General features: G+C 39.1%; 2 protein-coding genes across 39 annotated transcripts in view; one reads left to right on the forward strand and one right to left on the reverse strand.

The window, feature by feature from the left end:
- Positions 1-13,063, reverse strand: part of Itgb3bp (integrin subunit beta 3 binding protein) — a 65,066-nt gene extending 52,003 nt beyond the window's left edge. For 19 of the 34 annotated variants that reach the window (XR_015619843.1, XR_015619841.1, XR_015619842.1 and 16 more), the window contains exon 1: positions 12,730-12,789. Coding sequence is in view for 8 of the 34 variants with exons in the window: in XM_087549799.1 (XP_087405925.1) it covers positions 12,730-12,734 (5 nt within the window). In the remaining 26 variants the exon portion in view is untranslated. Of the gene's footprint in view, positions 1-331; positions 448-11,203; positions 11,228-12,729 lie in introns of those variants that run through there. The other 15 variants (XR_015619840.1, XR_015619848.1, XM_087549795.1 and 12 more) reach the window with 6 other exon arrangements.
- Efcab7 (EF-hand calcium binding domain 7) overlaps positions 12,914-14,493 on the forward strand; it is a 50,756-nt gene continuing 49,176 nt past the window's right edge. For 2 of the 5 annotated variants that reach the window (XM_087549816.1, XM_087549819.1), the window contains exon 1: positions 12,914-13,059. In XM_087549816.1, the coding sequence (XP_087405942.1) occupies positions 13,004-13,059 (56 nt within the window). In that variant the 5' untranslated portion in view covers positions 12,914-13,003. Of the gene's footprint in view, positions 13,206-14,493 lie in introns of all 5 variants that reach the window. The other 3 variants (XM_087549817.1, XM_087549818.1, NM_001191866.1) reach the window with 3 other exon arrangements.

The raw sequence follows: 14,493 nt of genomic DNA on the forward strand, positions 1-14,493 counted from the left end.
TGCTGCTCTATAAATACAAAGCACAGACCTCTGTTAGTGACATTCACAAGACAGCCTTCAGGCAGGCGGATTCAGACTCACAGAAAGCCAAGAAGGATGGAAGGCAGTGCGAGGGAAAAGTGGGGAATTCAACTCTGGGTTTGGTATTGGTTAGACAGCATGAAGGGAGGGCTGTGATGTCTTTCCTTAAGGTGATCCTGATGCATCACTGATGTCTCAGAGTTTATTATTAATGCATTCAAACCAACCACATAAGTCTTGAATTGAGAGAAAATTATACATCACTTAAAGAAGAACAATTATCTTAGAATTGATGATAATTTATCCTTACCTTTCGATCAGAATGGGACACGTGTTACCTTCTACCAAGTTTAGCATCCACCACTTCCACAGGTATTCCTTTACCCATGAACACCTGATGCAAGATGGTGAAATGACTCAAGTCGACAGCAACAGAGCAGAAATGGAAGACACAAATTAGGAAGAACAGTAAAATCTGACTAGACACAAGGATCTTTCTAGAAGTTCTAAAGCTGTAACTGGCTTTTAAGGCTATTCTCTTGGTTAAGTAAATAAACCAAACAACAAAAACTCAAGCAAGCAAAAAGGGTGATTTATGCCTACAACAAAAACATTCAGGAGGCCTAGGCAGAAGAATCAAGAGTTTAAGGCCAGCCTGGGCTACATAGCTAGTTTCAAGATGGCCCAGGATAGGAAGGAAGGTTATAAAAAATGGGCAAAGGATTTGAATACATATTTCTCCAAAGATATAAAAATGGTGGACAGTCAATCTCCACCAACCCCACGAGGTTCTGCAGGTTGCTGGTCGCTACTATTAAGATGGTATCAGAGGGAAACAAACAAGATAGCAAATAAGTACTATGGCAGAGTTGCAGAGAAACAAGAACCTGGGTACATGGCTGATGAGAATGTAGACCAGCAGGGCACTATTTAAACACCATGGTTCCTCAAAGAAGTAAAGATAGAATTAACATACGATTAAGGTAATGATTAAGGTTCCATCTCCAACATTAACTGAAAGCCAGGATATGAACAGGCAGGCATAAAGAATGCTCATGGCAAAGCATTTGACAAAATTCAACACCCCTTCCTGATAAAAGTCCTGGAAATTCAAGGCCCATACCTAAACATAGTAAAAGCCATATACAGCAAACCAGTAGCTAACATTAAACTAAATGGAGAGAAACTTGAAGCAATCCCACTAAAATCAGGGACTAGACAAGGCTGCCCACTCTCTCCTACTTATTCAATATAGTTCTTGAAGTTCTAGCCAGAGCAATCAGACAACAAAAGGAGATCAAAGGGATACAGATTGGAAAAGTAGAAGTCAAAATATCACTATTTGCAGATGACATGATAGTATATTTAAGTGATCCCAAAAGTTCCACCAGAGAACTACTAAAGCTGATAAACAACTTCAGCAAAGTGGCTGGGTATAAAATTAACTCAAATAAATCAGTTGCCTTCCTCTATACAAAAGAGAAACAAGCCGAGAAAGAAATTAGGGAATCAACACCCTTCATAGTAGTCCCAAATAATATAAAATACCTTGGTGTGACTTTAACCAAGCAAGTAAAAGATCTGTACAATAAGAACTTCAAGCCTCTGAAGAAAGAAATTGAAGAAGACCTCAGAAGATGGAAAGATCTCCCATGCTCATGGATTGGCAGGATTAACATAGAAAAAATGGCCATTCTACCAAAAGCGATCTACAGATTCAATGCAATCCCCGTCAAAATATCAATCCAATTCTTCAAAGAGTTAGACAGAACAATTTGCAAATTCATCTGGAATAACAAAAAACTCAGGATAGCTAAAACTATCCTCAACAATAAAAGGACTTCTGGGGGAATCACTATCCCTGAACTCAAGCAGTATTACAGAGCAATAGTGATAAAAACTGCATGGTATTGGTACAGAGACAGATAAATAGATCAGTGGAATAGAATTGAAGACCCAGAAATGAACTCACATATCTATGGTCATTTGATTTTTGACAAAGGAGCCAAAACCACCCAATGGAAAAAAGATAGCATTTTCAGCAAATGGAGCTGGTTCAACTGGAGGTCAACATGTAGAAGAATGCAGATCAATCCATGCTTATCACCCTGTACAAAGCTTAAGTCCAAGTGGATCAAGGACCTCCACATCAAACCAGATACACTCAAACTAACAGAAGAAAAAGTGGGGAAGCGGGGTTGGGGATTTAGCTCAGTGGTAGAGCGCTTGCCTAGGAAGCGCAAGGCCCTGGGTTCGGTCCCCAGCTCCGGAAAAAAAAAAAAAAAAAGAAAGAAAGAAAAGAAAAAAAAAGAATCGACAAATGGGATCTCATAAAACTCCAAAGCTTCTATAAGGCAAAGGACACTGTCATTAGAACAAAATTGCAACCAACAGATTGGGAAAAGATCTTTACCAATCCTACAACTGATAGAGGGCTTATATCCAAAATATACAAAGAACTCAAGAAGTTAGACTGCAGGGAGACAAATGCCCCTATTAAAAAATGGGGTTCAGAGCTAAACAAAGAATTCATAGCTAAGGAATGCCGAATGGCTGAGAAACACCTAAAGAAATGTTCAACATCTTTAATCATAAGGGAAATGCAAATCAAAACAACCCTGAGATTTCACCTCACACCAATGAGAATGGCTAAGATCAAAAACTCAGGTGACAGCAAATGCTGGCAAGGATGTGGAGAAAGAGGAGCACTCCTCCATTGTTGGTGGGATTGTAGACTGGTACAACCATTCTGGAAATCAGTCTGGAGGTTCCTCAGAAAATTGGACATTGAACTACCTGAGGACCCAGCTATACCTCTCTTGGGCATATACCCAAAAGATGCCACAACATATAACAAAGACATGTGTTCCACTATGTTCATAGCAACCTTATTTATAGTAGCCAGAAGCTGGAAAGAACCCAGATGCCCTTCAACAGAGGAATGGATACAGAAAATGTGGTACATCTACACAATGGAATATTACTCAGCTATCAAAAAACAATGACTTTATGAAATTCATAGGCAAATGGTTGGAACTGGAAAATATCATCCTGAGTGAGGTAACCCAATCACAGAAAAACACACATGGTATGCACTCATTGATAAGGGATATTAGCCCAAATGCTTGAATTACCCTAGATGCACAGAACACATGAAACTCAAGAAGGATGACCAAAATGCGAATGCTTCACTCCTTCTTTAAAAGGGGAAAAAGAATACCCTTGGCAGGGAATAGGGAGGCAAAGTTTAGAACAAAGGCAGAAGGAACACCCATTCAGAGCTGGCCCCACATGTGGCCCATACATATACAGCCATCCAATTAGACAAGATGGATGAAGCAAAGAAGTGCAGGCTGACAGGAACCGGATGTAGATCTCTCCTGAGAGACACACCCAGAATACAGCAAATACATAGGCGAATGCCAGCAGCAATCCACTGAACTGAGAACAGGACCCCCATTGAAGGAATCAGAGAAAGGACTGAAAGAGCTTGAAGGGGCTCGAGATCCCATATGAACAACAATGCCAACCAACCAGAGCTTCCAGGGACTAAGCCACTACCCAAAGACTATACATGGACTGACCCTGGGCTCCAACCTCATAGGTAGCAATGAATATCCTAGTAAGAGCACCAGTGGAAGGGGAAGCCCTTGGTCCTGCCAAGACTGAACCCCCAGTGAATGGGATTGTTGGAGGGGAGGGTGGTAATGGGGGGAGGATGGGGAGGGGAAGCCCACATAGAAGGGGAGGGGGATGGGTTAGGGGGATGTTGGCCCGGAAACCGGGAAGGGGGATAACAATCGAAATGTAAATAAGAAATACCCAAGTTAATAAAGATAAAAAAAAAAAAAAAGATTGGTAAAACTGTAACTGGCTGACACCATCAGGTTCCGTCAGCACAAAGGAAGTCTATGGAGATGGACAGAGGAAATGCAGTAATTTTTTGCACTCCCAGGCACAGCACACACTCACTAGCTTTTTCCAGAAGAATTGTGCACATGAGGTTCCCTTCTGGACATGTTCCCTAGGGAAGTTTTCAGCCCTGTGCACATGGAACATGCATAAGACCAGATATGACAATGTTTTGGTGTGGTAGCAAAATAAATAATGACAACTTACATATTTAAAAAAATTGATAAATGGCATAGTAAAGACTTCTGGGTAAAATGGTGGACTGGAAGCTACCTCTAGGTGATGTGTTAATATAAAGACTCAGGAGAAAAAAAAAGAATGCTCATGGCGCAGTCTTAAAATGGCAAAACAGCAGAAACAGCCCAAGTGGCTGGTGGCAGATGAGTTAATACATGAAACATCGTACATATGTAGGTATTAGCTTTAGAAATAAAACTTTATTTCAGGCCTGACTACCTTGCATTACCTAGCTAATTAGGGCACTCCTCCCTGGGAGAAGTTAGTTCTCCCTCTCAGTGGTCATTAGTGTTCTGTAGTAAATCACACTAGACAGACAGACCCAGCAGGTTATATTTATATGTACATGTGTGTGTACCAATAATAATCAAGGAAAAAGAGGCCATAAAAGTGGGAGTGAAAGGGGCATACAAGTGAGTGGTGAGTGGTGTAATTATATTTTAATTAAAATATTAATAAAGAATAAAAGCAAAAAAGAAATTTGATACCTATTGCAATGTAGATCATGGCATTGCACTAATTAAAACAAGCCAGTTACAAGTGAATATGCTTGGCCTAGTGGCTTGCACTATTTGGAGGTATGGCCTTGTTGGAGAAGTGTGTCATTGTGGGGGTGGGCTTTGCGACCTTCCTCCCAGCTGCCTGTCAGCCAGTTTTCTGTTTGCCTGTGGAACATGCCTGCCTGGACACTGCTAGGTTTCCCATGTGGATGATCATGGACTGAACCTCTGAACCTGTAAGCCAGCTCCAATTAAATGTTGCCTTTATAAGATTGCCTTAGTGATGGAGTCTGTTCACAGCTGTAAAACCCCAACTAAGCAAGTGGTAATGGTTATTCAACAGTGTGGATATACTCCCACTTAAGGGTAACTTCTCATTGTCCATTTACTCCAATTTCTACCTACTCCCATAATTTGAATATTATATTCCATTTTCAGTTGTACTAGGTTAAGAATCACTATATGATGGTTAGTTTTAGCAGCCAGCCTGACTAGATTGAGAAGTGCCTCAGCGATCAGTAAAACACATCAGAGTTTCGATGAAGGCATTCTTAGAACACACCTTGAACACGGGCCCAGTTCATAGAGAAGGGCCAAGACGGGAAGAAAAGGACGAAGGAAAGCTGCTCACATAGATATTCTCTCTTTGCTTTCTGGCCACCAGGATGTGAATTATTGCTCCACTATGCCTCAGTGCCATGGAGTGATATGTTTAAAATTGAGAGCCAAAACAGATGTGTTTTCTTCCCGAGTCTGTTTTGTTCTGCTAACAAAACTGGGATCAAAACCACAGTTGCTCTCAGAATTAAATGCTGTTACAATTTTATAAAGACAAATATGTGTGCTGTGCAAAGTTTTTAACAGGTAAAAATTATATAAGAATCTTTAGGAATGGTCCACCATTTTATTTAGCTTACCACATGACAGTATCCTTTAAAAAGGATTCTCTGCTTCATCACAACAAAATGATTGGTTAAGTTTTACTATGCACTGTTGCTAACATGAGCTATAATACAAAGGAACTGTTCTATGGGGGAAAGCTATCACTGACTCTTAACCAAGAAGGAAAGATACCATGGAAGCTCACAAAACTATATGATGAGGTTCTTTTAAAAAGAACTTTTAAAAATTAAACATGATTTTGAATGGTAGGATCAAGGGTGGTAGTAAGGGGGGAAGAATAAACTTGGGAAAGCAGGTAAGACTGGGGAGAGGGGGAATCTTTGATGTTAAGCCAAATTCTTCCCTAAGGTTGAGCAAATCACATAATCACACTAAGCACCATAAACTTGATAATACTGGCCTGTAAAGTGGTAAGAATTTCAGAGGGGAAGATAAAACTATCACTTAGCATTTCAGTGCTTCCATTACTCCTCAGTGTAATGGACATGCTAATGCTGCTAGCCACCTACTTCACAGGAGGGTTTAGAGGGCTTGTGAGTGAGCTCCCCAGATGCTTAGGAATCCTCTGACAAAGGCAATAGCTAGATTCCTAACCCATGTGACATGTTCAATATAATTTGAGGCATACGAAATGATTTACTCCCTATTTTGCATATAAGAATCAGAAAAGGGAGAAGAATCGTCTATATCTGTCCTGTACTACCTTCTCATTCAAGTTTATTTGTTTGTGTTAAAAACTTCCTGCAACCACACACAAGATCTCCATTACAGCATGGATGGGTGGGAATCACACCCATCAAATAAAGCCTGGGCTCAGTGGGAAAGCAACCAAAGGCATCGTTCTCTCAGATACTTTGTGACATAATCAGCCAATAGCTTTGGCCAATAGGTAATGTGCTTTTAAATCAAAACCTTCCTTATTAAAAGATTAATAATGAGCCAAAGAAAATTGTTTTACAGAAGTTAATGGATATATTTGGGAATATTAACCATAGAACATAGCCAGAAGTGACATGTTTTAGGATCTAATAGAAAATCGGCTAAGACATTTCACTCCTAAATGATAGTCTCAATATAAAACACATATAAAATTTGTACATCTGACATTAATAAGTCCTTTAAAGGAGTCCTACCAACTGAAATGGCTTATACAGATAGGTTAAATGGCAGGAAAGTGAGGTGGTGTGTGTGTACTTTTTGATTATATCTCACAACACACATAAATGGAAACAACAAACATCCAACTGCTCTCTCCATGAAGTTCCCATACTGTTCAGTTTTCAGTAAAAATCCTTTTACTCACAACAGCATTTGTGCATGACCTTCTCGCTAAAACATTTATGTCAAAGTAATGTGTATGTTTTCTTCCCTAGATTATTAAATCATTAGGTTTTGTCTTTTATTTAATAAGCAGTAAGTTTTTAAGATATTTATTGAACTTTCTGTGAAAATTTAAGTCACTAATTGTATTTCAGTTCTCAAGTAGTTGGCATACTGTTGTTCCACAAGTTATTATTCAATCAATTTTGACTTTTTCACTAAAATGAATCAAATAATTATTTCAATTTCCTATAGGGCCCATTTTTGCATATGAGGGAGTAGTTTGGTTTGACACTCCTAGATAAGTCTTTAAAATATATGTCACGATATATAGTGCAAAGATGTACAACACATATAAATATATATTATATGTAAACGCATACATTTATTACATATTTGAGGGCAGTCTAGCAGGTCTTATGCATGCTTGGTCAGCATTCTACCAATGAAGTAACATCTCCATTTGCCTCTCAAATAACACTGTGGTCAAGTTTATTCAGGGTTCTTTAATACCAGTCTTCAAAGATGTCATATTAATACAGTTATATCTAAGGTAGACTTCAGTGCTGATGTGTATTTCATCAATTCTAGAAAACCTATTGGACTGGAGAGATGGCTCAGCGGTTAAGAACACTGACTGTTCTTCCAGAGGTTCTGAGTTCAATTCCCAGCGACCACATGGTGACTCACAACCACCTGTCATTGGATCCAATGTTCCCTTCTGGTGCATCTGAAGACAGTAACAGCATACTCATATACATAAAATAACTAAAATAAATATTAAAAAACATATAATTTCATCAAATATTGCCTCTCCAATATTGACTATCTTTCTAACCATGAAGTGAATTTTTTACTCTCTTGATATATCTTCCAATACATTGAACTCATTTTTCATGTTATTGTTCTTTATGTAATTTCTCATATTTATTTTCCAGATTTGAATTCCTTCTTTAATTGTGTCTATCTCATTATTTGATTCTGTCATTAATTCAATAAAAACACTGAATTCTGATATAACTTTATTTAAATTTTTAAGGACAAAAGTAGAGGCACAAAGTAGAATTGCCTATAATTCTCAGAATTTGAGAATTCTCAGAGGTTGAGGCAGGATAATTGACAGTAAGTTCAGAATCAGCTTGACCTACAGTCTGGCACCAAACCAAACCAACCCCCCCAAAAAGACTAAGAATTATTCATATTTTATCTAAATCTACCACTTTTCTGAGTTTTGTCTCATTTGCTTAAAATTAATCATTCTTCACAAGCCATACAGATGTAAGCCATTCACTATACAGGCTTTTCTGACCCATGGTATCTGTGTTCTCACCCTCCCACTGTCTCTCTCTTTCTCAGGATGGTTTCATGTAGGACAGGCTGGCCTCAAATTTAGTAGATCGCTGAAGATGACCTTGAACAGTAGATCCCCCTGCCTCTATCTCCCAGGTTGTAGGATTACAGGCACGCATTACCACACAAGTCTCCTTGTGTGTTTTACCCAAATACAAAATGTATTACATAAATATAATAAAAATTTAACAAGTTATTGATGTAATGGCAATAGTCTACATTGAAATTTATATCCTCGTAGCACTTCCATTTTGTTCTCTGCTTCATGAGTGTGGTTCAAGATGTGAGCTATCCTGCTCCTCCCAGCATGCCTGCTTCTTCCTGCCATGTCTCCCCACAGTGATTCGTATGCCTCTAGCACCATAAACTAAAATAAATACTGTCTTTTCTAAGCCACTTTTAGTTACCCTGTTTTATCACAGCAATAGAAAGTAACTAACAGAGAAGCTGGGACTGAGTGGGCCGTTGCTTTGAAGAATATGGCCATGGCTATTATTATTTGGAGGATGTGGAAGACTTTGGAACTTTGGATTAGGAAAATGCTTGAATTCTGTAAGCAGCATTTAGCAGGCTGTTCTAGTAGAAGTCTGGAAGACAGCAGAACCTAGAGTAATGCAGGGTGAAGGCCCAGCTCAAGAGGCTTCAAAGACAAACATTAGCAACTATGCTATAGGCCATTCTTATGACATTTTGGCAAAGAATCTGGCTGTCTTCTGTCACTGGCCTGAGAACCTGCTGGAGGCTAAATTAAAATGGACCAATTTTTCTTTTTTTTTTTTTTTTGGTGGAAGAAATTTCAAGACAGCATAATATTGAATCTGTAATAATGCTATGGGGCAGAAAGAAATATAGAGTGTATAATTTAAAGAAGAAGAAGAGGAGAAAGGGGACTAGGAGGAAGAGAAGGAGAAGGAAGAAGAGGAAGGGGAGGAAGATGAGGAAGAGGAAGGGGAGGAAGAGGAGGAGGAATAGAAGAAGGAGGAGAAAGAGGAAAGACAGAAGAAAGAAAGAAAGAAAGAAAGAAAGAAAGAAAGGAAGGAAGAAAGGAAGGAAGAAAGCAAGCAAGAAAAGATAATGCTGTACTGTGCTGCAACTGGTAAGGAGATCAGTCCCATTAAGGCAAGTCCTGTTCTGGACTGGGACAAAGAGAAGGGTGACCTCAGGACAAAACCCCATCCTGAAAGACAGCTTAGGGGGGTCTTCTGCTCTCAGAAGAAAGCAGCTGTAGCAGCAGCAGCAGCAACAACAATAACAACAACAAAAGGTGTTACTAATAGGTCAGCTGGGGGTGGGTGTAGGGAGCTGGGGTGGGTGTCCAACCAGAGCTGGAGCCAACCTTGGCAGTGTGGTTCTAGCTTTAGATACATGAAGGATACTAGAGTGAAGGGAATATGGATTCTTCCTCTGCAGTTCCAAAAAGCTGCTCATTTATGTCTTAGGAGAGTGCCTCACATTATTATAAAAAAGTCACATATTATATTATATATAACATAGTATATATATACTATAATATATAATATCATATACTATATTATGTATTATACATAACTTGAACTTGCTGACTTTTATAACCAATAAAAATGTACTTAAAATTCATATTTTTCAATTTTTATAGCAAGTACTAACAATTTACCGACCCTATAAATGCAAGATACCTTTAAGTAAAATATTCAGTTAGTTATATAACTGAGTATTTCCTATGATCAAACAATGTTTATTAAATAGTTAACTATTACTTGGTCTGTCACATTATTTTGCTCACCTGTGTTTTTAAAATTAGTCCACGCAATAAAAATAATTGCATTTTGGAGCTGAAGAGAAGGCTCAGCAGTTAGGAGCTCTGACTGCTCTTCCAGAGGTCCTGAGTTCAATTCCCAGCAACCACATGGTTGCCCAATCCAATGCCCTCTTCTGTTATGTCTGAAGACAGCTATAGTGTACTCACATACATAAATAAATCTTTAAAAAAAATTGCATTTGGCATTACGCCAGTCAGTCTTATTAGAAGCCCAAACAAGTGTAGTATATATCTAGGCTTTCAAGTTGGGCAGAAAAATACGTGCCTGTAATACTAGCGCCTGGAAGATGGAGGCAGTAGGATTAGGAGTTTATGGCCAACCTCAGCTACACAGTGAGGTTGGGCTACACTAGACACTCATTTTTTTTTTTAATTTAAGAAATAGTACATTTAAAACATTTTTTCAGAAAACTCTGAGACTTTGTAAGAACATCATCAGATTTAACCCATTCTAGGAACACGTCACAGTTAGGAACTCCAACACTAATGCTATTCTAATGTTTCATCTCTGGAACATAATTAAGTGAACACTCATAGAAAATGGCCATCTTTGGTTGAAGCATCATGACAATACATGTTAATTAGAGAGACTAGGTAAGTGGTACTAGGAAATTTACAAATGAAGATATGGGGAATGGGAAGGACTCAAGGAAATGTAATAGCAAAAGCTGTTTCACTTGCCATTAGTAATATGTAAGCAAAGATGTGGTGTAAAAATGTCTCCACATAGTCTAAAGCAGCTATTCTCCTCCCTGCTCCTTTAAGTCTGGGCCTGAGTTAGCCTTAAACTCCAGATCCGATCCTACTGCCTCTAGCCTGGAAGCGCTGGAGTCATAGGTGCCAACACATCAGTCTTAGGATAACCTTTTTTTTTCAAACAGCAACTTTCTTAGTCACTTACTATTCTTGATTAACTATTCTGTTGATGAGGATTCAAAGCCTGGTGTTTTGGCCCAAGTGGTTTTTCCACTTCACGTCTAAGCGTCAAGGTTGCAGCCTACATTAATCACGTTACCTCTGGACTTAGAACACACATAGAAAACAAGAGTACATTTGCTTGGAGAGACTAAAGAAATCAGGAGCAGCAATTAGTTGACTTGTCAGCTTCTCTATTCAAGAAAGGGACAAAGGCTCTAGCAGATCGTCGAGAAACTGTACTTACTGAGAACATAAGTAATCTCTAAATCTAAAAAACAAACAAAACAAAACCAATTTAAGTTGGTGGTGATTCCTACTATTAAAAAACAAATGATGCTCAAATTAGAAAGTCAAGCAACCAAAGATTTCATCACACTAAGAAACAGCGTCACCAACATGACTGGACATACCTGATGGCTCCTTCTCTAGTCCGCCTTCCCTGCTTTTGGACATGATCTTTTGCTTTTGCTATAATCATAGCACACACATATCTAAGCCCAAACAACTGTTTATTTTGCTTGCTTTTAAACCTTAAAGGCTGTATGCAGTCTTCCATGAATCGGTTCCTTCAGTCACTGTTTTTAAACACTTCACTAATTTCTTCACTAATTTATTCCTTCCCATTTATCTTAGATTCATTCAGGCCACACTTATTTCCCTAATTGCTTTTATTAAAAAAAAAAAGAACAAAATGTATTTTCCAGTCAAGTTTAAAGAAAATTCCGAGTGGATACAGATCACACCTTTCCAATTGCATTATACACATAGCTATGCAAATGTACACCAAAATGTCATCATTTCAACATCACTGAAAATCATTCCTGTTTCTGGGACTGGAGAGACAGATGGCTCAGAAGTTAAGAGCACTCGCTGCCCTTACAGAAGACTAGGGTTCAGTTCCCAGCAACTGTATGGTGGCTCACAATCATCTCTAGGTCTGCTGGCATTTAACACAAGTACCCTCAATAATATTTTATTTTGTATTTTACTCAAACAGGAAAATGTTACCCTAGCAGGAAGTACTTATATCAGCCTGGCACCAGGGGTACCCAAAGAAGCAACGCAAGGGTTAGCCCTTCCTCCTCCCTCAAATTCTTAAAGACCTTAAAAAAAACTTATACAACAGCTAACTATGCTTTACTTATTTTATAAAGGGTAGCTGAAGGGCAGCAGAATACAAGATCGTCTAGCACAATACTCATCTCTACTATGTTAATTTTCCATAATCACATTATTGGGGTTGGGCTGTTTTGTTTTGTTTTGTTTTAAAGTTGACCCAATACAAACTTATTTTTATTTTTTCAAGCTTACTTTTATAAGTAAAAATAAAAAAAAGTAAATCACTTATTACTGAGTTGCTAAATGAGAATCTTAAGAAATCCAGGCACTGAAATCCATTCAGTTCATGAAATCTCTCCGAGTTTAAATGAACTCACAATGCAAATACTTAACACGCATTTAAAAGTTCTACAAATTACAGAGTCATATTTACTTAATATACTATTTCATTCTCAGTCTGTTAACCCTAAGTTATTTCAAGTTAGACATGACTCAAATTTAGCCAACAGCTTATACAAAGAAGGAAGGTTCTGAGAGTCAAAGAAGTGCTAGAAGAGTAGAGGTGGGTGGGGAATACCAAGCATCCCTACGATGTCAACAGAGACAGGTTATAGAAATAGAAAAGACAAGGTGACCATGGGGCCGCATAGCATACTCTTTTTGCTCACAGAGGGCTCGTACAACATCAACGTCTAGGGAAGGGATACCTACGGCATTTCGGGACTCCGTTGCTGGACAGAACCAATTGAGAAACCACAAACGCGGAAGTGTAAAAAGCCCGCGTAGTAAGCACTGAATGAGGTGTCACACCGAATGCGGCTCCTCCGAAACAGTCTCCACGCGAGAAAGAGCCCGAACGTGTGCAAGAAAATGAGGGTGCAGGAAGTCTAAGGCCAGAACCCATCTAGCCCCAGCCGCGTGCAGCACACGACCCTCTCTCACTATCCTGGACATACCAGCCTCCCAAAGGATAAGCTACAATGCCATGACTGTTTTCTGTCGGTCAATAGTCCACAGATCTCTAGTCGGAGCGTTTGGAAGGTGCTCTGCCTCTTACTTCCGGTGGCGGGGAAGCGCAGTTGCTATGGTAATCTAAAAAAGGCGGAGGTCTGTCGGGTTGCGCTGAGAGGTTCGCGGAACTACTAAAGAAAATTGGCTGCTCTTCTTGGTTTGTGAGCTGAAATTAGGTAGCAACCAGCCCTCTCTCTTACCCTATCGCTCACTCTGCTCCTCACTGTGCGGCTGCCTCTCTCATCTGCTACGTTTACTTCTGTGTCCTCCTAAAAGCCCGTGCATGCCCCGAAACACACAAGGGAATACAGCATTTGTGGCCAGAAGAATACAAAAAACAGAGAGAGCTTGTCTGGGATTAGTTATTACTGTTAAACGGAGCAGCGACGGTGACTGGATGGCTCTGTTTTCACTCGACGCCTTAGGCGTTTTTAACAGTTTATTTTTCCTGCTTATTATGTGCCTGGTTATTTATGGAGCCGTTTGCTACAATATACTCTCCAGGCCCCTGTCTCAGACTTGGGCTAGAATTTTAAATAAAAGGTGGTTTCCGAGCCCTAAGGGTGCAATTATACATTTATTTAAGCTTCAGTTTAGACTCTCTTCACAGGAAGGGAAAGAATAGAATTCTGGAACATTTCTGCCCTGGGATTTTCATGTGAGAATAACCCTATTTGGAAAGAGCATTTGAAGAAGATCCTTTAAAATGTTTTTGAATTGCTTGCTGTAAACTGAGTGCTTGTTCTTCCTTCTTGGAATAGTTTTCTTTCACATTTGTGAAATGGCGTGCACGCATGTGTGTTTAAAACCAATGTTTAATTATGGTGATACCAATTTGCAGTAACCAGACTGTGACACCACGTCCCTATGGGGTCCTTCTAAATCTGGTATAATATGAAAGTGTCAGGCAGGCGGTCTGTGTATTATAAATAGGGTACTTCATCCATGATAAGCGATTATTATCTTTCTTTCCCAAGTGTAAAAGACCTACATAATTCAAGAAGGTGCCAGTGATTTAGGCCTCCTGAGTAAGAATCCAATGAGTCCTGAAGGGGACCCTACCTGTGTCATCTTATTATTCAACTTGAGCTGTTCAATTTATTAGATTGGAATGTATTTTTAGAAGTCAACGCAGGATAAAGTAATGTTGGAAGCCATTAGACCACCAGAACAGTTTTGCACTGCGTAGTAGCCTTTGTTCAATAAACCTTCATCCACATTCACAGAAGAAAGTACTGAAATCTCACAACTTACTACTGACTGGGTGACATCTCTGACCCTCATTTCACCATCTGTAAAATGGACAAAAGGTGCCTGGTCAGTGTAGTAATGGCTTAAATAAGATGTTTGCATGGATATTAATGTCTTAAGAGCAGAGGTACTGTATAGATCCCAAATATTATTACTAGTAAAGGAACTCTATAAAGCCCAGTATAATCAGTGAAACTTCCAATATTCAGTGAT

Source organism: Rattus norvegicus, chromosome 5 (assembly GCF_021556685.1).
Source record: "Rattus norvegicus strain SHRSP/BbbUtx chromosome 5, alternate assembly SHRSP_T2T, whole genome shotgun sequence".
Lineage (NCBI taxonomy): Eukaryota > Metazoa > Chordata > Mammalia > Rodentia > Muridae > Rattus > Rattus norvegicus.